General features: G+C 40.7%; 1 protein-coding gene across 1 annotated transcript in view; it reads left to right on the forward strand.

Moving 5' to 3' along the window:
* The first annotated feature begins 409 nt into the window (after positions 1–409).
* Positions 410–21,944, forward strand: part of mtnr1aa (melatonin receptor 1A a) — a 43,574-nt gene continuing 22,039 nt past the window's right edge. The window contains exon 1 of the mRNA XM_028597024.1: positions 410–979. Within this exon, the coding sequence (XP_028452825.1) occupies positions 808–979 (172 nt within the window). The 5' untranslated portion in view covers positions 410–807. The remainder of the gene's footprint in view (positions 980–21,944) is intronic.

A 21,944-nucleotide genomic window follows, 5' to 3' on the forward strand; every position in this document is an offset into this window, starting at 1 on the left:
TATTTCTATTATTCTATTCTTTTTTATTGCTTGTTCTGTTATTTCCTGTTTTTTGGCCTTATTTTCACTTTGTGACTTTGTTTTGTAAAAGGTGCTAAATTAAATGAAATTATTATTATTATTATTATTATTATTATTATTATTATTATTATTATTATTATTATGATTATGTTTAAATCCCCTTCAGTCACCAGCATGCATCCATTCATGTAGGTTACAATAATGAAGCTCCGTATTGTCTTATAGGCGCAGTCAGTATGATGAAACAGATAAAACATGAATGATTCTTCCGAATGGTGGTGAATGGGCTGCGGATTTAAAGCAAAGCGAGCGACCGCGGAGCTATGAATGAAGACGACTCCGGGTAGATGACAAGAAAGTAGGTCCCTTCCCCGAGCCGTTACATTGCCGTAACGTTGCACCTTTCTGCCACCAGGCGACAGCATTTCTCCCTCAAAATAAAAACCCCGCTCCTGTCCGGGCTGTTGGATCACATGCTGGGAAGGTTTGAAGTTGCGGCTTTCCATCACACATGCGCGCGGACAAAGTGAATGGCACACGGGCGCAGAAGTGACACCGAGGCGACCAGTCCGCGGCAGCTAGGTAAAGGCTGGAGTGAAGTCCGCGCGGGGTGGAGAGAGAAAAAAAGGAGGAGAAGCGCGAGTGGAGAGGATGAAGATGAAAGCCAAGGGAGGCTGTAGTATCCCAGCACCGGCGTCTTCGAAATCCAGACTATAGGACACACGGGGAATCACGACACGTGTAATTTGGGCCAGTTGAGAAAGTTCGGCGACCGTAGCCTATACAATGATTATAAATGGGTCCCACCTGAACAGCTCCTCGCCAGACCCCAGCGACCGTCCGCCGTGGGTTACCACAACTTTGGGCTGCTTTCTCATCTTTACTATCGTTGTAGACATCCTGGGCAATCTCCTGGTCATCTTCTCCGTGTATCGGAACAAGAAGCTCAGAAACGCAGGTGAGTCAAAGTCAGGGGGGGAAGAGTCAACTTTGTCAATTTCTTAAAGTGACAATAGTCTCCTATAGGCTGAGCCAAATACAGTTTTATTAATCAAAATGCGTTTCCAGAGTGACATATTCTGTTGCTTAGGCGCTGTGTTATTGTGAGCGAAGGGTTTATCTGTGTTTTGTTTTTTTTATGCCCCCAACGGTGCCCTCTAGGCAGCGCTGCCCGGGGGCACTGCTTATGGTTAGGATTAGGGTTAGGGTTAAGGTTAGGGTTAGGGTTAGGTGCCTTGAAGGCAGCGGTCGCAGCACTGCCTGGAAGGAGCAGTTGGGGACAAAAAGCACCATCGAGCAAGCGAGTGAAGGACACCTTTTATTTTTGTCATTTGTAACGCTTGTTCATCTCTGGCGGCGAGCTGGTCGTTACAAATCCGAGCCCCCATGAAGATGCCTTATATATATTTATATATATATATAATTGATATAATATATATAATTGTCAACACACAATATCATCTCCCATTTAGGGAGGTTACATGTCTCCCCTGAATCACTTTAAAATACAACAACTTATATGCTTGCTCTTAAATGGGATGCTGATAGTGGCCTAATGGACCAAATCGACCTTTACTTCCTATAGCCTACTATATATATTATAGCAGATATAGCCTAATGTGACAGCTAAGCAGGCTCAGAGGAGAGCAAAACGAGGATGAACACTATAGCAATTACTGACAGTCTGAAGCCAAGTACTCATCCCAGCACTGCTTAGACTAATGCTTCCCCGGGCTTTTCCACTATCGATGTTACTCCAGCCAGGAGATTTAATTCATTCATAATGATGACCACAGCATTTGTAATGTAGTAATAGGTCGATGATTAAACTTTTGCCATGTGTGTGTCTTTTATGCCCCCCACTTAATCGAGAATCGTGAATTTAATTATGATACGGGCTGTGGATTAAATTATGCCCCCCCAAGGTCGCACAAGATTGACACAGCAGTCTTTGTCTTGCTCCATTAAAGGTGGTAAAACGCTCATAATGTAATAATCCAAGAGAAGAAAACCCAAGAGGGTTCCTGTCGTGCTATCTATGGTCTGCACACACTGACTGGCAGCCACACATATCATGGCTGTCATCATTTGGAGGCTTTTCGTAGGGCGATTTGCTAAACACACTCCTGACATTACCTTTAACTCACCGCAGAAATTATAGGGTCAGAATAGATTTACATCATGTGCATAGAGAGAGCTGAGTGCCCCAGTGCAGAATAATACGCATTATCTATATGCTGCACAAGGATATGATTGTTTATTAATGACTGCAAGCTCCATTTGGTTTTATGATTATCTGCATTTGATGATTGACATCTGCAACTCTGCAATAGTTGCCCAGGATTTGAGTGTTTTATTAGAGCTGCTCACAACACAGCTGTGGCCAAGCTGCCTTGAATCCAAATTTGTTTGTGAAACTGAAAATGTATCTGTGTGATTGTTTAAGTCGTGGTATTTCATGTTGAATTGTGATGCAAGGTACAGAACAAGAGGAGAGATACATTTAGGAAACTTCATCTTTGATGTTATTCCACTAATGTGACTAACTGTATGTAAGGAGGTAGGGCTGCACAATATATTGTTTTTTTTTTTTAATCGTCATCGCGATATCATCTATCACAATATACACATTGCGAAAGGCTGCGACATATCGCGAAAGACACACCGATATCAGTAGAAAACTGCACTTTAAAATGTAACTCTATTTTTAGTGGTGCCTTTTATGTTCAATTCAATGTTCAATTTGGTCAATTAAAGAATGTCAGAAATAATTTCCTTTCATTTGTTGAAAATTGAATTGGATGTATTTTAGCCGAATACTGAAAGCAGCAGAAAAGCAGAACTGAGTACACTTTAATATCTGTGCATTTATCGCGATATTCAACAACATTATTAGTCTGGCTATCACCAGACCAAGCTCAATCTTTTAAAATTAGTCTGGGGAGTCTGCTCTGTAGTTTCTCTGCACAAGAGGCGTGATCAACGGGCATAGTTCAAATTACTCTGTATGCAATGGGATAGTCCTTCAATCAATCAGACCCACAATCTGGGTGACATACTTTGCAGAGCGAAAAGCAAAAGCGATAAAAAAAAATAAAAATAAAATAAAAGCTGGTCGGTAGTAAGGCAAACACATCCTTCTATTGTAGGAATTGGTCCAGGGCAAATTTCTGTTCCATTTTCAGAGAAAACTTGCCTTTTGAAATCTTTTAAAACCGCAGCGACAGCGGCATCAACGGGTTGCTGCACTTCGGTGGCCGCTATGTTGAATGTAAACAAAAAGCTGCTTGCCTTCGCTTCTCTATCGTCATTGTGTTAAACCCGCCAATAGCGCACCGGGTGTATATGCCAATTTGTGATTGGTCCCCACAAATTTGTAACGGAAGCAGGATAGATAAACGTACAGGTTTCCAGCCTGAGCTGCAGGGCGGAATCAAATCGGCGGCAGATTGGGCTGGGTTTACCCAGTCTACAACATTATCGCATAATTCCCTCATATCGTGCAGCATTTTAGCAGGAATATTCCCATTGAGTTTCAGAGTCTCTTTTACAAGGGAGTTCTGGCCAAGACAGCAGCATAATGAATTTCAACATAAAAACAAACAAATGATATCAAACAATCATTGATCAGAGCTCAGGAACAGGATGTGTGCATTCCGTGGTCAGAAAGTCCTTAATCCTGTTTTTAAAATCGTTACTGCTAATAAAATAATCTAGTTTTACCGTGATTTTGTAGCTCACACCCAAGATGACGGAGCAACAACTTTAAAAGCACTTTAACCAAACACAGTACGGGTTCGAGGAATGCCGTACATAATCTGTCCGGGTGACCGAAAAGTTGCAGCAACCAATAGTTAATTTATATTATCTGCATATTCAACATTTTAATGTTGAATGGGGTTGAATTTTAGCTGGAATCACCATTTATTTATCGGCTCATCGGACAATTCAGTTTTCTTTCCACGCTAAATTTCGACGAAGCATCCTGGGGGAAAAAAAGTCTAAAGTTTGAAGATCAAAAGGAGCTGATTGATGAAAAAACCCTCAGCTTAATTGTGTTTCGCAAAACTGTCCGTGAATACTAACAAGTCCTACGCAGACTGATGACGTGGTTCCTCAGGTTCATGCCTTTGAAGCGTATTTGCTACTTTCCATTTAAGATCTGAATTTGTGCATGCCTAACTTAGGGCTCGTACAATCTTCTGTTCAACAAGCCATTGGCAAATTGTATGCAAGTTGGCAGACACATTGATTGATATCTTTTCCATTCATACTTTCATCACTGTTGGAATTTTTTGATGACAAGTGGGTAGGGTTGCACGATATTGACAAAATGTGATCTTGCAATATCGATTATGAACATTGCACTATCAATATTAATTTTGATATAAAAAAAATAGGTTTGTTGTATTGCCTCTTGCGCTTCTTCTGCTTTTGCTCCACTGGCTCCCTTCGCCCTCTCTTTAGGTCCTTCTTCTCTGATTCGTTCCCTTTTGTTGTCTCTATTTCTTCACATACAATGTCACTCTGTCGAAATATGCACACGCATCACGTGGTGGTTCGCTCCATAGGGTTTGTCACATAGTGGACCCGTGCGCTGATGTACACTAACATGTGCAAGTGGCACGGTAACTGGCCAATGAAACATGATCATTATAGCGTTTCAAGCGGGCTCTAAACACAACTAAGCCACACAGCCAACGGATGGGACGCATCCCTCCCCAAAATAAACAAAATATTTATATTTATATTTACTTATTGCAAAAATTTCGATATAATATTGCGCAACGTGATATTGCGTTAACGATATTGAGTCAATATCTCATGCACCTTTACAAGTGGGCTGTTACTGTTTGTCTTCCTGTCCCTTAATGGTGGGAATTTGATGCCACAGATGATTGTTTGACACAAAGCCACAAAGGTCACTCGGACTGAGCACCAATCAAAATTTTCAGGAGTGGGGTTTTAACTCCCAAATATGTGGTCCACAAAGATTAAAATTTCCTGTTGTTTGAATAGATTGAATCTCCTCTACGGAAATGCAAGTAGGCATACATTTTCATGGTGTGAACTAAGCGTTGTTAGAGATTGCACAGCAGTCGAACAACAAGGGGATACATTAAATAACCAGTAATGAAATATACTCAGTGGTGAACCTGGCAGGCATTGTAGTCACATATTGCAGGCAGCAGCAGTGCTGTCTCTGCATGGCCAAACCCAACGTCAGTGCACAAAATGGCCAGTGAGCGATTTAAATGTGAAGCCAACAACACATGGTGAGCGGTTAGAGCTGCATGGCTGGATACAGAATCAGTGCTGTGAGCTCAGCTCAAAGCCAATTATTCATATTAAATTAAGCTGTTCTGTTGTAGATAAAAGATTTTTTATTTTTATTTTTTTTATTCATGCTGAAGAAAAAACAAAAGATGCCAACAAGGAACTGTCTCAACTGACAGTTTTGACCAGCTGTTTATGTAGAGTGAACATTAGAACATGGAATATAACGTGAGATGGTTTTGTGGTCGCCCATAAAACCATCTCACGTTATATTTTCATACGGTAGATTGTGTTGATTTTTTTTCTTCTTTTGTTCAACACTCTTTTCTTCTCCAAATGTTATATATTGTATCTTAAAGAAAGCATCGTGCTGATTTGACATGCTGACAAAATGGGCTAACGCATATATAAATCGTCTATTAGATTAGATGGCTGTTCAAATATGAAACATAAATTAGCTAATTATCTACATAAAGCTTGGGAGAAGAGGAAAAAAGGTCTTTATCCAGATGAATTGTAGATGAGAATTTGTTGTTTGTGTTTGGTGTGTGTGTATGTGTATATACATATATGTGTGTATATGTATATATTTGTATTCATGTATTTCTCCAAATGATTTGTATATGCAACAGGAAGGGGTTTGTTAAATAAGTAAATTTGTGGTGTCTTGTAATCCCATGTGGGATGGGCCAAATTGTTTGGCATGACACAGAAATAAAACATAACTATCTAACTAACTAACTAACTACCGGTAACTATAACGCATTTTGACGCATAGTGGCAAAGTGGAAAATCTGGGGAGTCCTTGATGGCTAATGCAGCGTCCCTGCAAGGTTGGGTGTCTTTAGAGGACAACAATGGCGTCACGCTCTTTTCCACTCACGTGTTGTCAGTTAGAGTTAGCGGAGGAGAGGTGCGAGATGGCTGTAGAATATCTAAAAAGGGGTATTCGTGTCACATCATCTTTCTTTGTTTTTTACTGATTGTTCTCAATGCAGAAAAGGTACAGGTTTAACAGCACCAGAGGTTTAAACTCACCTACTGTCTGAAATGACAGACAAAGACAAGCCTCGCTGTGCTGATACTTTAGGTTCGGGTAGGGCTCCACATTGAAGCCGGGTGTGCCGGGTGTGCTGGCACCATGTTATTTCCGATCATAACATCGTGTTATTTCCGATCATTACACATTTAGTATCTGTTACAGTACTATTGCTCTCAGTGTAATTCATATATAGAGGCATTAATGCATACTTAAGTGGCATTTGCCTGTATCTCCAGTTAAATGGAATGTTTTAGGTTTCTAAATATCCATTGGCTTTGTGGGGAAATTGAAAAAGGAAATTGCCTCAGCGCTGCGGAGCTTAATAAAGAGATGACTGTGAAAAGAAAACAAATCCTCTTCTGTCGACGTTGTACGAAGTAGTCGATGTTGATCTCATAGCATCCTGTTTTATTTTTAGCATGAGGGGAGCTTTATCTGTATTGTGATTAAACCCTGGAGCGACAAGTATCTTGGGTTGAGTTTGTTATGCCAGATCAGAGCTAAAGGAAAGAATGTTCTCATGTCTCTTATGAATACATTTTTTTTTTTTTTATTCAATTGAAAAAGTTGGTTAAAGGTCACTTTGCTGAGTTAAAATTGGGAACCTTTTTTTGTTTAACTTTGCCTTAATGTTTCACTTGTTAAATACCTAGCCATGTCTACGTTCAATTCAATTTTCAGTTAAATTTTATTTATGTCAAATCATAAGAGGAGTTATCTCGAGATACTTTACAGATAGAGTAGGTCTAGACCACACTCTATAATTTACAAAGACCCTTTTTTTCTCGTGTTCTGACTGGACCAATTTGGGGATTTGTAAGTTCCTCTGGCTGCAGTTCCTGTAACTCTTTCAGCTCCTGCTTCAGGGCAGCACAGTGGCTCAGTGGTTAGCACTTCTGCCTCGCAGCAAGAAGGTTCTGGGTTCAAGTCCAGGTCGTTCGTGGACCTGCATACTAAGACTACAGGTCGTTGTTGCAAATGAGAACTTGTTCTCAATCAACTTACCTGGATAAATAAATGATAAAAAAAAATAAATAAAAAAGGTCAGGGTCTTTTTGCTGTTCCCTTTTCAGCATAGGGACCTAGGTCAATGAGGGTCGAGTTTCCAGTACAGACAGACCAACAACGGGACAATTTTAACAGTTTTCGCCATCTTATTCATCACTAAATTCTCATTCACTTCTGACAACGTTTTAGGTGACAAATGAACTGTTAACATTTCGAATATCGGCAGTCTTGCGAAAATTGATGCCGAATTGACAATTTGCATAAAGGTTTTTGGGGTGAGAAACTCCATGAAGTGAAGCGACAGCCAGCAGGTGCCTGCCCTGGCCACTAGCTCGCCCCTCGGCCATGTCCTGCTCAGAAACCCTGCTGTCAGCTGGTGGTCTCTCAGACCGCTCTCGTAAATAAGAGGCTGTTATTTGGCCGTTGACGGTTCGTTTGTTTAAATATCACAACACATGTCCATCATAAGATTAACGGCAACCTGTGGTTAACTGTCTTTTCGGAGTTAAACTCCACAAGCGTGCCCTGCGGGCTTGACAACCTCGCTGTCTGGCCGTCTCTCTCTCTCACTCACTCTCACACACACACACACACACACACACACACACACACACACACACACACACACACACACACACACACGTCCACAACGTAGCCGGCAGAGGCGGGGGAGAGAGAGATACCCGTTTCTCTTGGGGAGACTTGTTTAAATTATGACAAATATGCTATATACGTTAGATTTAGTATGTAGTTCATACTTTTTTGGTGTATTTGTTTTCTGATTTTAACGCTATAAAGACCGTTGCTGTGCTTGCATCACTCCCTTACCCCTCCTATAGTCCCTATGGCCACCTGGCCAGTGCGAATGCAAATTGAAAAAACGGTTTTGGGGGAGAGTAGTTAGTAGAACTGCTTAGAAGTGGACTTTTCCTATAATATGTTCCTGTAACTACCTGGTCGGAAAGCGGCTATTGTGAGCCCTGCTGGGCCCCCCTACACTGCTACAATTTCACCCACAGTGACTGAGGTGACAGGAGTGTTCAGTGAATAGCAACTGGGGCTAGGAAGTTTGACTGCTCTCTGATCAAGGCCCCTGTAGCTTTAAGTAGTAAAATGTGCTGTATCGAGCAGAGTAGTATGTGCAGAGTTTGACACTAGAAGGCTGGAATCATTTCTCTGTGCCCACCTTAAAGTTGTAATCCTTAAGATTTACAGTCCTGTGCCAGGTGAAAGCTTTGCCAATGTGAAGCAGTGGCAGTAGGATGTTCTGTTTGCATTAGCAGTAATTTAGCTCCGACACAGTGTAAATAGGGTGAACCGTAAAGAACAAATGCCAACCATAAATAGTATCAAAAAAATTGGGTTTGGTATTAAAAACGTTAAATTTGAGTTTAAAATGTGTACGGTCAAGAGTGATTTTTCACCCCAAAACTAGTGGTCCACTATGTGAATTACAGACGTTGTGTTGTGCACATACAGAACAGACAGTGAAGTAGGAGACATCTTGTGTGCAGCAGTTAAACATTTGAAATGAAAAAATGTTTGCATACTCATATATTCATTCCAGATGTATCGATGAGGGAGGAGTAGATGTAATTGGATGAAAACAAAATTAGAAACTAAATATTATTCAAACAGAGTATGTTATACAGTATTTGTCATAAAACACACAGGGAGGGGATCTTTAATGTATCTCCTGTGTGAGTTCAAGTGGGCCTCAAAGCTCAAGTTATTGAAGGGGCCTTCAATAACTGAAAAGGCCAGAGGTTAGAGAGTATGCCTGTATGCTGATGTTGACATAAGATCTACTTTATGTTTTTTGCCAAGACATTTTCAGATTATGCTCCTTATAAAATAAACCCATTCGGAGAGCGGTCGCATATTTGGGGCTTTTCATCATGATTGAAATTTCAGATTGGAATTAGATACCATCCTGAGTGTTTATCCTGGAGTTTATTCTAATTCAAAGAAAAACACAAGGTAATGCAAACAGTAATTTAATAGACAACTTTACTTAATTAAAGCCCGTATTTGGCAGACGGTGTCCTATCATTCCTACAATCTCTAACAGATATGTACAGACGCGGGAGTCATAGCTGCCTGCTGGGTTTGTCAGTTTCTGTGGTGACTGCTGTGATAAGCATCAGAGCGGCACAGTATGGTGGAGCAGCTTAACGGCATCAGAACTGCAACAAAAGGACTGAAAAACACACTAATTGGGGACCCACAGCAGCCAGCAGGTCATGACTTTGCCCAAGCTGAAGAAATGAACATTGAGTGGGAGGGGATACAGATCTCCTCTTTTTTACTAATGAGGCACTTATCTCCCAGCTATAGATTAGTTAATATCCCTGCTGTCAGCCAAGACACGAACACAAAAAGGAGCCATCGAGGCCGCCTTGCACCTGATAACTTACAGTCAGCAATAGCTGTTTCTTTCAGTGCTCCCGTGTGTCCAAAAACATGTAAAATACTTTTAAAGGTTTTGATTACACCTGGCTTGCAGATCTGCTTTGTACATATTTCCTGTCAGGAGCTTTTTGACTCTCCACAAGGATTAAAAAAACTCAACCTACATGTCACACAGATCTAAGTAGTGAATCAGATATATGTGTCTGTCTGTGGCTCTGCTGCTGGGGTTGTGTGCATGATGTTATCGTGGTTTGTCTTGCCAACCTTATCCAGCTTGTTTGCTGCTGCCTTTCACTCTTCGACGGCACATGGTTGTTATGGCTGTATATATGGCCCAACGCACAGAGACACCTCACAGGACACATAATAGTTCAAGTGTTTATTAGATGACGATATGCAGTAGAGATGAACAACCGAGGCTGTGTTAGGAGTTTTCCGGGAGCGAACTGAAACCAGGCAGTGGCGGATCTGAAGAACGTCCACAGTTGAAACCAGGCAAAGCAGGTGGATATGTCGGAGTTGGCGTGAGACAGGCAGGCAGGCAGGCAGCACGGCGAAGCACGGCAGGTGGGGAGCAGGTACAGCAGGATCTGCACAGAGGAATAGTAGTTAGACAAAACAAACGTAGAATCGAGAGAGTTTCTAGCAGGGATACTGAGCCAAGTTACCACGTCAGGGTATGTAACAATCTGGCGCTGAGGAGGTGAACAGCCCGGGTTTAAATACTGCAGGTGTGAATCAGTGAATGAGCCTCAGCTGTGCCAGCGACAGAGCAGGGATGAATGGCCACGCCTCCTGACCCAGTTCCTCCTGACATGCCCCCTGCCACTTCAGGTAAAAACAGTACAGACGGACACAGAGAGGAAAAGGGAGACACAAACACACAGGAAGGGGGAACAAGGCAGCTGACCCACAACAATGGTAATGGAGATAAAGACAAGAAAAGGGAGGCAGCTAAGCAGACATACAGTGCAAGAGACATGTCATGTTAGTTTGTTGCTTCCGCCATTGGGCAACTGGGCTGCTGTTTTTGTAACAGTAATAGCAACAATCATGGGAACATTGCTCTGTTTTTCTGAATTTGACCACACTATTTTAGTCTTGGCAGGTGCCACTTTGGCCTGCTGGGTTTGGGCCTCTTTCCAGGGTCCTCTGAGAAACAAAAATTTACCCAGCAAGTGCTCATTTGACAAGTCAACTCTCTGACAAGGTTTTCTAATATTTGCAGGATTATGTGTACACACAAAGCCCCCTGAGTTTATCCATTCTGTATATATGATGTGCATCTGCAGGATAACAATGTAGGTTGTGTTTTTTCCACACCTCTCCTCTGAGAAAACACCTTTTCTGTTTCTTTATTTTTCTGCTTTACATTCTGCGTAGTGTTACGCATTCCCCTTGCCAAGATCTGCGCCTCAGTCTCCCACCTTCTTTGTACTCCTCCTCCTCCTCCCAAACTTACTCACCCTAACACACACACACACACTCATTTTTCTTCACTTAAATTTATTTGACCTTCCAGGCTTCATATTCCATGACACCCTGTCCGTTTGCATCACTCTGATCCAACACCCCCACCGTTCTCTAAGGACGTTATGTTGTCTGGCTGCATACCTGTAGAGGAATGTCAATAGTGCTTTGCATCAAGCCAGTCAGGCAACAAGACGGTTATCACACAAACCCTGTAGATTCCAGATTATATGGCCAAGTGGGCAAAATGAATAGAGCTTGTTATTTTGATAAGTGTTAAACAACGAAGAGCCTGACATCTGATCTAACTAAAGCAGGCGTCTGGCATCTGCTCCGTCGTGCCCCCCTGTGCGTGTTTTCTCTCTCTTGTTCTCTTTCTGTCTCTGCCTGTCTTTCTGTCTCACACCCTCGCAAATGAAAGCATGTTTTTTTATACTTCAAAAAGAAAAAAAATGAGTCTATAAATACTTTTACATAAGATTCCATTCCCCCCCCCGTCCTCTTTCAATGCTCCACTGTATATAAAATAATCATTTACAATATTTTACAATGAAAATGACTTTCCGCTTGATAGGAGGTCGGGATGACGCACATGGGAAGCTTAGGGCAGTGAGATCAAGTAAAACCTAATGCTCATCCAAAGGGAACTGTGCATAACACATGCATACTGTAGAGTGCATACTGTAGAGTGCTTACTGTAGAGCGGTAACTATTTAATTACACAAAACACACACACACACACACACACACACACACACACACACACACATACGCAAGGCGGCTGGAGCTCAGAGGTTAGAGATACTGGGCTGGTGATGAGAAAGGGTGTCAGATTGAATCCCAAGCACTTAGTCCAGCGCTGCTACTCAGTGGCCAACAGTGGAAGACTGTAGTTGGACTCAGCAGCTTCCAGCTGTGAATGTGTCAGACTGTATGACTGTTTAAGCAAGGCACTGATGAGAAAAAAAGAAAAATATGTAGGGTCAGACAATCCTCCCGAGATATAATTTGGAAACAAGGAAAAACACAGAAACTGACATCCTTGTTATACAAATTCCTTCTCCCTTGTCTCTGTCATTTTTGTTATTTTGTTATTAAAAGTAATGGGTCTAAAAACAGGGCACGGATCACCCAGTGTACTAACAAGAAAACAGCTCAATCTGAAAGCCTCGTCGCTCTCTATGAGTCAACGTTGTGATTCAGTCGAAGGCATGTAATGATGATTATTATGGCAGACACACAAATGCCAATTGATGTAACGCTGTGAACAACTGTCCCATTCAGACCACTGTGTCTGAGTTCAGCTAAGTGGTTTTTCACTGAGACACATCGCTGTTCTGCATATACTGTATACGCCATATGACTGCCCTGTTATAAAAATAACTATTTTAGTGAGTACAAAGCAATGAAGAGATGGCATAATAATAACAGTTCTGTAAGGTTAGAAAGATGCATGTTTTCATTGTAAAATTAGTAACTAGGGTTCCAACAAAGCCAATAGGAAAACAAGTCTTTTGTTTGATATGATCTCCTAATTTTGGTGTAGGGGTGTCAGAATTTGGAACATGTGCACACTCTGTCAGAAAATAAAAACAGGATGTTTATATGGTAAGAGACTGTTCGGTTGTCAAGTGATACATTAAAAGAACGGAGTTGGACCATTAAAATCTGTATTTCCTAAGGCCGTCACAGAGACACGGATTTTCTCCTTTAGTCTGCACAAGAAGATTCATGCTGAATTTCCTCTAAACCTTCTGTGAACTTTTATGTTGTGCAAAAACCAGAAATGTTCCATGTTACATTCACTGCGGAGCAGACTGAAACAAAGTGTCACTGCTAATGCTTATCAGAAAGGGACACTTTAATTGGTCCACAAAAAGTAAAAGATGTTAAGTACAAGATGTTATTCGAGTTAGTTGAAGCTGAAGCAATCTTCAGCAAAATCATAAAGAAATGATTGGCAATTTCCTTTGTTATCTCAAGCCCTATATTTACACAAAACTAGTATTACCATGGGACTCATGTGATTGAGAAATAACCCCACCAAGTCGGTGTTTCGTGTAGCACATTCGCACGGGATAAGTCTATTTTTTACTCACAATTATTGAGATAATACCCCAGCTCTGATGTCGAATAATAGAAAAATGTACCTTACAGCTACTATGCATGTCATCCATCTCATCATCTTTATGATTTATTTTTCAATATAAATTACGGACATGGAAGATTCACACGAGATTAAGACGGCATCAATCCCATTAAAAATTACTGGAAGACCCCAGGTAATACTAGTCCCGTGCAAATAGGCTTGAAAAGATAAAGCTATATTGTCCACCCTGGGAAACTATAGTTAGTTTATATGAGGATCTTGGAAATTAGATTATTAAAGCTGCTCTAATAAATATTTTAATGCAGTGTTTCCCCTAGGATTTTTTCCAGGGGGCTAGTGACTCTCCCCCGAAAAAGTTGTTGAGGGGTGGAATGTTAGCGGATTGTTTGCGGAGCTTATGCGCCGCAGAATGTATCTAACAGAAACTTTCAAAATGAAACTCACTCATTCACAGTCATTAAGTCGTTTCCTGTATATTGGTAGTTTCATTTAAAAGAAATAATGACACTTTATGATCCATTTTACCTCACGTAAAAAATATAAATAGAAGACTGTCCTATTTTTGCGCTTGTAGAGCAGATCTCAGCAGAGCATACGCACCACTCACACATTGCTTTCTGCCCGGTGGAGCAGTTTCATTCATTATAGTGAAAGTGTAGTGTTGGATGGTCCGCTCCGCATACGTTACGTGTGCAATGTAGCCAGCCCTTAAAGGTGCTGTAGGTAGGATTGGGAAGATCCAGGACTTAGCCAAAAAATTGGAACATCGACAACTTCTCAGTCCCTCCCCCTTTCCGCTAAAGCCCAAAACGGTCTCCTAAGCTCCTCCCCCCACAAGGGAGAATGAATGTGTGTGCATGAGCAGTGATTGACACGCAGTTAGACACCCCCCGGCTCTGATTGGTGCATCTGAACAGGGAGCGGTGGATTTTTGCAAGTTGCTCTACAGACTGTAGGTGATTTATTTTTTATTGACCTGCTTCATGTAGTTCTACTGGAACATAGGGTCAGTTTCAGCAAATATGACAGAAAGTTAGTTTTATAAGGCTTACCCACTGCACATTTAAAATGAGTAGAACTTTTAAGGCGAGGAACGAGAAGCAAATGACCTGTATGTGTGAAAAAATGCGCATCAGTTTTTAATTTTCTTTTTTTTAACATAGCATAATTATATCATTTTGTCATTCTTTCAGGGGAGGCGGAGGGTAACACTCTAATATTACTAATAGATCAAATGGCTATGTGAAAGGTGCCTTTTAGCTCTTTACAGCGACTTTTATTGTTTTACGTCCCACAACTTGATTGACTCTGACGCTCTCATCGGCATTGTTTCCAGCAGCAGACAGCGGTTTTCAGTATAAAGGTAAAGGTAAATATTTCCCTCAGGAGCTAAAAGTGAATATTGGACTTCTGGCATAAATTGGAATTCATCAAGTGGACACAAATGAAAGCTGATGTGAATGTAATCACCAATGAATATTCCCATTATTAGATCTCTATTATGCAGCCAATTTAGTTTCATTTTAGCATCAGTTTTGCATCATTTAAGATCACTTAACTTAATATCCACGTTATGGATCCATCATAAAGACTTGAGTTGTAAAGGGCTCTTATTATGGATACAGCACATGAGTGAAACTTTGTTTTACCTGTATGCAGAGTTGCAGAGAACAGAGATAGCTTAAATAACTTTTAAAGAGCATTTTTCAGTACAAATCACAGTTAGCAGTGCGGAGGTGTACACTAATTCTCAAGAGGTGGTTTATGACACATTCTGTCATGGTCTGTCATGTTTTTATAGTAATCAGTTGAGTCCTGCGTATCCCTGTAATGAGCAAGAGCTTAGTGTGTGAGATTTCCTCATCACAGTATGCTTTCCTTTAATGACCCATGAATATGCTATCTCTTATTATTGACTAAATGATGTGGCTTTTGTTACACTTTCAGACACACTCACACATCGCTTGGGTTCATTCCAGTGTTCTTTGGGTGCCGTCCAAAAGCAATAGGAAGATAGATGTTTTTGCTGCTCAGTGACCTAGCCTAAGCCTCAGTTTCTCTGATCATAGGAGAATTAACTCATGTGCCATGTAGTATTATGAAGAAATAATCTGATATATTTGATGGGAAATATTGCACTGTAATAAAACTGTAGATCTGAGGGGATGTTGACGATTTTATTGGTGCTTGGGGAAGTTCATTAAAACACTCTTTGCTGTCTCTGTTGCCACAGTCAACCTAATATCTTAAGCAATCAAATTTCAATTAGAAGTGCTGTGTGTGATTCTATGCCAAAGTAGTTTACATGCTGCCAGTCCGACATGCCGCCACTCCGACATCCTTCTATTCAGACATGCCGCTATTCCGACATGCTGCTATTCCCTAACCCAACCCCTAACCCTAACCCTAATGGAAACAAAAATTGTCGGAGTGGTGGGACGTTTGAAAACAATGGAAGTGCCGCCACTCCGACAATTAGACGCCAGTGTCGGAGTGGGGGTATGTCGGAATGGATGGCGGAACCCACTAGAGTAAACATTTTTGTTTGTTGGGGTTGCTGTTTACTGACTTAAGTATGAGTAGAGAAGGACACCTGAGGAAATTCCAGGTATCCCCTCAAATACTGAGGAATTTCTACTCCTGCATCACTGAGAGAGTGTCCTGACGGGGAACATCCTGGTATGGAAATAGTACCGAACAGGGCTGGAAGGCACTGCTGAGAGTGGATCATTCGGCTGAATATACAATAATGTTCAGCCGAATAAAAGGCCCTACTGTGCCTAAAGGATATTTAAAACAGGCGCTGCAAGAAAAAGGCTAGGAGAATCATTAAGAATCAAAGCCACCTGCCAACAGCCTTTTCTCCCCCTTCCATTGAGGTCGAAAAGAAGGTACCAGTTACATCAGGCCAGCACTGAGAGGCTCAGGTGGAGCTTCTACCCTCAGGCTACCACATTCTATGGTGAATCATGCACAAGTTGAAGGAGCTGATGGGATTACATTTATTATTTTAATAATAATAATAATAATAATAATAATTAGTATATTTATATACTAGAATTGTACCTCGTACGAATATAAATTGAAAAAAATGTATTGATTGATGAGGCAAGTTGAGGGGAAGTTGAGTTGTCACATCAAATTAGTCAGTGACATCAAATCACATGACAAAGCACGATGACATATGTAAGGGATAATGTAATGTAGAGCAAGAGGGTCATTATTGCGAATTAAACTTGGCAGTAGGGCTGCACATTTAATCCAATTTTAATGACCATCACGATTTGGGCTTCCCACGATCAAATTCACGTGATCAAGCGATATTTAAAAAGCGTCGTTCCGTTCATAGAGTGCTTCGTATCAAAGTTTTTTTTGGAAAGCCCCGTAAACCACTGTCTGATCACGTGCCTTCATGAGCCAATCAGAGTTGTTCACTGCACCGCGCAGCTTAGTTTAGATGTAGACAGTCACAGAGGACAGAGTAACGTGGGGAAAATTCCACAACAGATAGCAGTCGGTCATAAGTCGTCACGAGGTTTACCAGTTCACCAGTAAATGCAACATTTTGTCCTGTCGGTTGTTTTTCAGACAACAGCAGTGACCAGTGCTAGTTTGAGTCTTTTAGCTCATAGCTTTAGCGGCAGACTGTTGTATGTCCCGCTGCTGGAATCCTCTACAGTGAAATACAGTCACACTATTTTTAATCCAGTTACTACTGTAGCTGATGGTAGCCTAACGTTACTTGCTGTGTAACGTGTTATTAGTGTTTACTAGCGTGACATGCAGCGATGTTTCTGTTGCCTCTAAAGTCTGTTTTGGAGCATCAGAGCGCAACGCAGACATTTAAGTGGCACCGTAATCCACGTTGCTATTTTGTCTGGTAGATATTGGCACCGGATTTTAACATGCGCCGTTAACGTAAACAGAAAATTGCGTTGCCTGTATCTTTTCACGACAAACGTGCATGTGTGGAAAGCGGTTGCACAACAGCTGAAATGGCATACTCCTTCATAGTATCCTTCAGCAAAGGAGGAACGTAACACAATATGGATGTATTGGCAGGAATGTGGCACAATATGGATGTGAAAGCAGTTGTAATTAGCCTATGTGACAATAAAATTTGTTTTGGTTAAAAATCAACAAAGAATCGTGATAATTAATCGTGATCTCAATATTCATCAAAATAATCGTGATTATCATTTTGGCCACAATCGTGCAGCCCTACTTAGCGGCCTGATATTCAGAAATAACAGACCATAGAATGCTGTAATTGACCAATTGGAATTCAACAAAGCTGTGTAAAAAATTATTTTTTCTGTTTATACTGACATATAAGGGATGACATTTATTGGACTGAATGGTTATTTGACGTCTGAAGATGCATCACTGAATCATCCTCTATATCTTATCTGAGCTCTAATGAGAGGCTGGGAGGATTCGTTAATAGTGGTGCACAATGGGAAGAGCATGTTAGGGTGAGGTAATTAGGGATGGGATTCCATAATTTATTTCCATTTACAGCTGTTCTGGTTCCTGAGAATGATTTAGCTCTGACGCTATCAGCTCCTTTATCAAGGTCTGTCCATCGCCCAGAATGATTTAAAGTTGTATTAAGGGATTTAAAAGATATTTATTCAGGAACACACAACACAGCATTGGAGATCATCATCTTAGTATATGACTTCTTACTTAAACATCCAGCAGACGCAGAGCAACCATAAACATTTAATCTAAGTTATGTTTCTGGCCCCCTGATGGATCGAAGATCAATATTTACTTATCTTTTAATAGGGGTGGGAATCACCAGAGGCCTCACGATACGATATCATCACGATACCTATGTCACGATACGATATTATTGCGATTTTAAACATATATATTCTGCGATGTATTGCAATGTATTACCTTTTTTCCAACTTCAAATTTTTCCCAATTTCAAATATTTTGTCAATATCTGTTCATCTCACTTCATTTTTATTGGTGCAAAATGAGATTGTCAAGCAGACAGACTGACCAACACATATATCATAAAAGATTGATACTTGGCATCTGTGTGAAAAATATTGCGATACTATGCTGTATTGATTTTTCCCCCCACCCCTATCTTTTAATAAATCCACCCAGTGGGTCCACCAACTTGGTCTGTATCTTGCTAGATTCTTGACTTTTTACCTATTTACCAGCCAGTTGTTTACATCAGCTGTGGCTAAAATGCTGTAAAGCTGTGTGGGTTCGGCAGTTCTCACAACCTTCTCACATTACACGGTCCTAGTTTGGTTCATTGTTCATATCAGAAATCACAACTTAATTTAGCTTTAATGTCTGGAATTGAGACTTAAGCAATGGCAGAAAAGAAACAAATATATACACTACCGGTCAAAAGTTTGGGGTCACTTAGAAATTTCCATTCCAGACAGAATACCAGCAGAAATCAGTTGCATTGTTTTTTTTAATCAGGGCAGCAGTTTTCAGATTACATTATGTGCTTACATAATTGCAAAATGGTTCTCGACTGTTGTAGACAGAAGTGGCTGAAGAAATGCTTGAAATTCCATGCTTTTTGGTCTAAACGTCATACCCAAATTAAAAGTGGTACAGCTCCCATATACTTTGACACTTAGGGGTGTGCCTGATATCATTGGAAAGGAAACACTCAAGTTGTGTCAGGGTGATTCTAGGCCTTACTGACACAGAGTTACAGAGGCTAGAATGGAGATTTTTTATTTCTGTCCAAGTTATAAATCTGTAAAATTATTAAAATACACTGCTGTAAACACATCTGACAGGTGACAGACAACACAGCATTAGCCACGTCTCCGCTTACTACAGAAAAAAAAATTCAGAAGCTAAAAGACTCAAAAATGGATTTTATATGAATTCTTTTCTACAAATATGTCTGTGCGTTTTTTTTATTTCTATTTGAAAAGTGCAAATAAAAAGCCAAAAAACTACAAAATACAACACTTCTCAAATACACAAACAAACCCACATCAATCACCTTTCCAATGATATCAGGCACACCCCTGAGTGTCAAAGTATATGGGAGCTGTACCACTTTTAATTTGGGTATGACGTTTAGACCAAAAAGCATGAATTTCAAGTGTTTCTTCAGCCACTTCTTTCTACAACAGTCGAGAACCCTTTTGCAATTATGTAAGCAAATAATGTAATCTGAAAACTGCTGCCCTGGTTAAAAAAAACAATACAACTGATCTCAGCAGGTATTGTGTCTGGAATGGAGTGGAATGGAAATTTCTAAGTGACCCCAAACTTTTGACTGGTAGTGTACAACCCTTTGGGTGCATTTTACCAAACTGGACAACAGAAAAATGCAGTGTTTCCAAAATTAGTGCGGTTCCTAGCATCATAGGGAAGGGAGGTGAAAGGAAAGGATAGTGATCCAAGTGTATCATAGGAGTCATATGACTGTTAACAACCTCCGCAGGCCAACAGCAGTGACAAGGACCACAGTGCACGGAGAACTGGCTATTCCTAAAAAAGACAAGCGATCAGAACAACAACAATATAAACCGACAAAGTCTAAATCCTTATACTTCAGACGCTCAAACAGCATTTTTGCTAGAAAAATTACTTAAATGATTAACTGAGTTTCAGCTCTACTGTCATGTACAAACGTATAGATGGCCAACTGAATAACTTTGAAACAATCTAAGAATTTGTAGATGTGAACCAGTAAATACCTTTAAACCTGATCAGACAGATGCTGCCCAGCTGCTTCATAAAGCAAGTTGGTCTGAACCGGCAACCATACTGTACCATGAGATCATCATATTACAACTGAAATAGCAGGAGAATGAGTTGGCTGTTAAGTTGGTGTCTTCACAGCAACAACATAAAATTATCTCCAATCTTGGGGCCAAGGTTGTATAAAAAAAAATCCCCTGGACTAGATTTGATGTATCCAAAGTGGAGACTTCTGTTACATCAAATGGTTATAGCCTACATAGGAATAGCCTTTGGCCCACTGTGTTCTCGTGGGACTGGAAAGTTACATGAACTGGTGAGGAGAGAATGCATTTTTGCCCTTCAGGGAGATGGTGATGTTTTTGGTCAATGTGACCATTTTTTTCTGCTGAGGGTGAAAAATGTTTGTAGAGCTGTGCGTCAAATTGTGGTGAAAGCAGACAATGAGAGCCTGTCCTCCCCTTTTGTATTTCATTTAGGTTTCAGAACGGGCTGCAGCAGATGCTGTCAATTATTCTGTGCAGAGGCCTAAATACAGTATCAGATCCAAAATGAGTAATTAATCATTAATTCATCATCTGTGTCCATTAATCCTACATGAGCTAAATCATCCTGTCAAGAGTCCAAATTACTGCCCCGCGCTGTAATTCTAGGTCGTGTGTGTGTGTGTGTGTGTGTGTGTGTGTGTGTGTGTGTGTGTGTGTGTGTGTGTGTGTGTGTGTTTTTGCAAAATGAGGTCATTTCGACCGAGCCTCACTTCTTCACAGCTGAGGTTAGACTAATATAACAAGAATAAGGAGTGGATTAGGTTAACTTTGGGATAAGGGTTAAGGTTAGACACGTGGGGCTCAGGGTTAAGGGTAGGATTACAGGCTAAATAATGAACACTATCAAGACCCTGTATTTGTGTGTCTGGGCATACGCTTATGTCTACTCTCTCAGTCGTGAATGTATGTATTTATTTCTCTGAGACTGAAGATGTGAATTATGTTTTTGCAGTCATGCTAAAACAATAAGTCAATCAACATTTTTTTGGCCACTTGGTGCATAACTCAACTTATAAAGTTGATATGGCAAACTTGTTAGCAAACACCTTATTATTTACACAACCAACAGACACAGAGCAACAGTAGCATTTTTGGAGTCATGTTTCTAGTCACCTGGCAAAGTAAGTTCAATACTTACTGTGCTCATTGCTCTGTTTTGGACTGAACCAACTCCTGAGAAACATATATCTGGCTAAATGCTCCACTATGTGCACCATATAGTCACTAACTTTGTCTTTCTGCTGTTTGGTATTGGGCAGGCAGGGGCGTAGCACAAGACCCTGGGCCCTATGCATAGGCAGTCCTGATGGGCCCCCATGTTCCTCAACTCACCCCCCTCCCAAAAAAAAACAATAATAATAATCGGGCCTCTGTACACATGAATCTGTAGGCCTAGCTGTTTATAGGGTAATAACTATTAACTGTAATGCTTAGAGTAGCCTGATAACACACATTTCAAACCTCCTTTCTCAACATTCTCAAGCCTACTTTACTGTGGTTACTACTACATTTTGTTTGTTTTCTCTATACCTTTACTTGCCAGCCTGCGTACTATGGTGTTTCTCTGATCATCTGTTAATGTATCTGGCCATAGTCCTGGATCCTTTGGCAAAAACTGGTCTGCACTGCTCTGCCTACTTTCCAGTTCCTCATCTCTCATTACCACACTGTGCTCAGAGCAACACTCATGCTCCCTGCTGTCTTCACTCCCATCATCATCAATCAGATCATCTCTATCATCTTTCTCTATGAAGGATACATCTGATATTAACCTGTTATCCTAATTGTAACCTAATATAATAAAACACACTAAGATGTTAGTGTTACTTAACACCTTTCAGTCAAAATGGCT

The sequence above is a fragment of the Perca flavescens genome, chromosome 2 (assembly GCF_004354835.1).
Source record: "Perca flavescens isolate YP-PL-M2 chromosome 2, PFLA_1.0, whole genome shotgun sequence".
Lineage (NCBI taxonomy): Eukaryota > Metazoa > Chordata > Actinopteri > Perciformes > Percidae > Perca > Perca flavescens.